At 39.1% G+C, this 3,272-nt stretch overlaps 1 protein-coding gene across 1 annotated transcript; it reads right to left on the minus strand.

Moving 5' to 3' along the window:
* Positions 1 to 1,609: 1,609 nt before the first annotated feature.
* On the minus strand, positions 1,610 to 3,103 carry LOC119407968 (duodenase-1-like). The gene is made up of 5 exons (XM_037674801.1): positions 3,046 to 3,103; positions 2,667 to 2,826; positions 2,404 to 2,530; positions 1,869 to 2,096; positions 1,610 to 1,768 (listed from the first exon to the last, which is right to left on the minus strand). Exons 1-5 carry the CDS (start codon positions 3,101 to 3,103, stop codon positions 1,610 to 1,612), a joined length of 732 nt encoding a protein of 243 aa, XP_037530729.1.
* Between the last annotated feature and the right edge of the window lie 169 nt (positions 3,104 to 3,272).

The raw sequence follows: 3,272 nt of genomic DNA on the forward strand, positions 1-3,272 counted from the left end.
TTTTAAAGGGTGTGAGAGACAGGTGCAGCCAGTTGAGTTCAATCAGCTGCTGCTGGCTGCAGTGAAGACAAAACTAAACAACCGTGACATCACCCTCAACCAGCATGCAAAGAAGACAAACTAAAACTCACGTATATATAAACAAACATTACCTGAGTGGACAGAATAAATTAAACTTACAGATAAGATCTATTGCAAACTTTAAAGGGTGATCAGGGTGACAGAAAATATAACCTATGGAACGTAATTCGTGACACCATATTGAGATCTAGTCATGAATTCATGTTTTTCTAAGAATGTTTTCAATCTATTATTAAACATTGTTTCCAAAACATGCAACCTGACCAGGGTGTACCCCGCCCCATGCACACCGATTGCTGGACACCAGCAAACCCTGTGACCCAAAATGGAAGAAGCGAGTAAAGATAATGGATGGATGGATGAATCAGTGAATCTTTTATTTTTACATTTTACATTTCACTCTCTCACTCACACCTAGGGACAATTTAGAGTTACCAGTCAGTCTAACATGCATGTTTTTGGTCTGTGGGAGGAAACTGGAGTACCCAGAAAAAACCCACGAGTGCACGGATAGAACATACAAACTCCACTCTGAAGGGAACCTGGACCAGGATTTGAACAAGGGACCTGCTCGCGGAGAGGTGGCAGCTCTATCAACTGCTGCTCCTGCTGCCAAAATTTTAAACATTCATCCATCCATCCATCCATCCATCCATCCATCCATTGTCTTTACCCGCTTATTCCATTTTGGGTCACGGGGGTCGCTGGTGCTCATGTCCAGCAATCACTGTGCGAGGGGCGGGGTACACCCTGGACAGGTCTCCAGTCCATCACAGGGACACATAGAGACAAACAACCATTCACTCTCTCACTCACACCAAGGGACAATTTAGAGTTACCAATCAGCCTAACATGCATGTTTTTGGACTGTGGGAGGAAACCGGAGCACCCGGAGAAAACCCATGCATGCACGGAGAGAACATACAAACTCCACTCTGAAGGGATCCTGGACCGGAATTTGAACCAGGGACCTGCTCGCTGAGAGGCAGCAGCTCTATCAACTGCTGCCACTGCTGCCTAAATTTGAAACATTTGGAATTAAATTTGACTAATGTTAGTACTTATTCTTCACAAGGGGGCAGTATTGCCTTTTGTTTCAATAATTCATACTGGGAAGAAGAGTACAATGTTTTTGACACCTGTTGAGAACCAGTATCTAAAATCATGATTACTAAAATACCTTTTTTGATTTATGGAATTTAATTTCTTTGTCATGACTAACCTGTTAAAGCTAGTTAAACCTGCATTTGGTTTGCATTTTAAAACGGAACCACATGGAGTTTCTTTTCAGCAAGTTGAGTTAATCAAAACAGCATAAATTAACCTAATTAGATGCCTGAAATGATAAAATGTTCTGTTTTTTTATCAACGTTTTTGTTTTGTTCTAAAGCAAGCAAGTGCAGGTGTTAGTCGAGCAGCATTATGAGTCTAGAATAATTTGACAATATCTCGGGTATTTGTGTTGATGCTCAACATGTTTAATGTTGTTTTAGAGTAAAAATAAATGTGTTTCACATCATTAGTTTGTTTACAGAGCCTTTTCCATGGTTGACTTGATCCAGTCTATGAAGTCAGGGATCTTGGTATATCGAAACATTGCAGGCCCGTGATTGTATGGCTTGAGAAAGGAGGACACCACTCCAAAAGCCCTCTCATCTTCACAGACCAATGGACCTCCAGAGTCTCCCTTAAAAAAAAACACATAATACAGAGATTGTTTGAAATGAGAAGTAAAGTTATTGTTAGCAAAGTTTATTAGTTGATTTCCCGTTCTAAAATATACATACCTGACCTGGTCCTGTTTCTTCCATAGAGCAGTATGACTTTCCTTTTGCACAATTCTCACTGTTAAACAGTGTTACATTAAGTTCCATGAGGTTGGTGGACAATTGGTCTTTTACCCAGTCAGTTTGTCCCCAGCCAGAGACAAAACATTTCTGAGGAAGATATCCACTGTCTTGGTATGCCAGAGCAATGGGTTTCACATTTTTTGTGACATTTACCTTGGATTTCAACTTAAAACATGGTGAGAAAACAAAAAAGAAATAGAAAACTTTGATTTAATCACGGCACATGAAAAAGAAACATTGATTTGCATATTCCCGTAACCCTCCAGCCAGCGGTGTAAGCTTCAGATTGTTGGAGACATTCGCAAATGTCACAATATAAATAAGGAATGACAGTAAACACAGAAATGAAAGATGAGATGTATTTATTATCCTTTATTTAACCAGGCAAATTCCATTGAAATCACAGATTTTGCAAGGGAAGCCTGGGTCTGAACGCAGCCTAACATGCATAGAAACATACATTTCTTCCTACCTTAAGAAGCATTATATCATTAGTGAATGTTGAGTCGTCGTAATCCACATGTGGGAATGCTTGTTGCACAGGGATGGTAGCCTCAGGTGTATGTGTGTTGTGAAGTCCTAGTTTAGCAACTGCACTCCTGTAATGAAAAACAAAACCAAAATGCCTAGCTTACTAATTTAATCAAAAGAGTAAATCAGCTTAGCTTGCATTGAATACTCTACATTGTTTGACATGAATCTTGTTATAAATGTAAAACCAATTTTTAAACTGACTTAGCTTGGCAATGTGCTGCAGTCATCACAAAATTCTCATTTAAAAGAAATCCGCCACAAAATCGTTTTGGACCAGCTGAATTGTGCATCTCCAAAAACACCATGTATGGTCTACTATGTTCCTTAGCCTCGTGGCCTCCAATGATTCTTCCTGCATGAACTGGAGAGAAGTGGTGGAAGTATGAGTACACTTAAATAAAACACATTGTTCAAATCTGTTGTTTGTCCAATGATTGTACTTTCTGTTTTACATTAAAGGAAGTTGACTACACATTTAATTTGTGAAATCTACAAACAGGGTATTTTGGTGTAATGTGCAAGCTTTTAAGATTAAATTAATGTATGCTATTGCTTTTAAAAAGTACAAGTGAAGTATTACCTTGATTTGGAAGAATCAGCACAACCATCAGTGCAGCTAGTTTACTGAGAAGGAACATGATGAGCTGCAGTGACAAATCTCACCCACAATCTCAGACAGTTTCAGCCTCCCTCCTTTTAAAGGGTAAAGGAGGTCTTTCATTTGCATATGCAGATTACGTTGTTTTGAAGCACTTTCATATTAAGGGCATTTACCGAAAGAGCCCCACAATATATTACTTATGTATA

The sequence above is a fragment of the Nematolebias whitei genome, chromosome 3, assembly GCF_014905685.2.
Source record: "Nematolebias whitei isolate Nwh7 chromosome 3, NemWhi1, whole genome shotgun sequence".
Classification (NCBI taxonomy): Eukaryota; Metazoa; Chordata; class Actinopteri; order Cyprinodontiformes; family Rivulidae; genus Nematolebias; species Nematolebias whitei.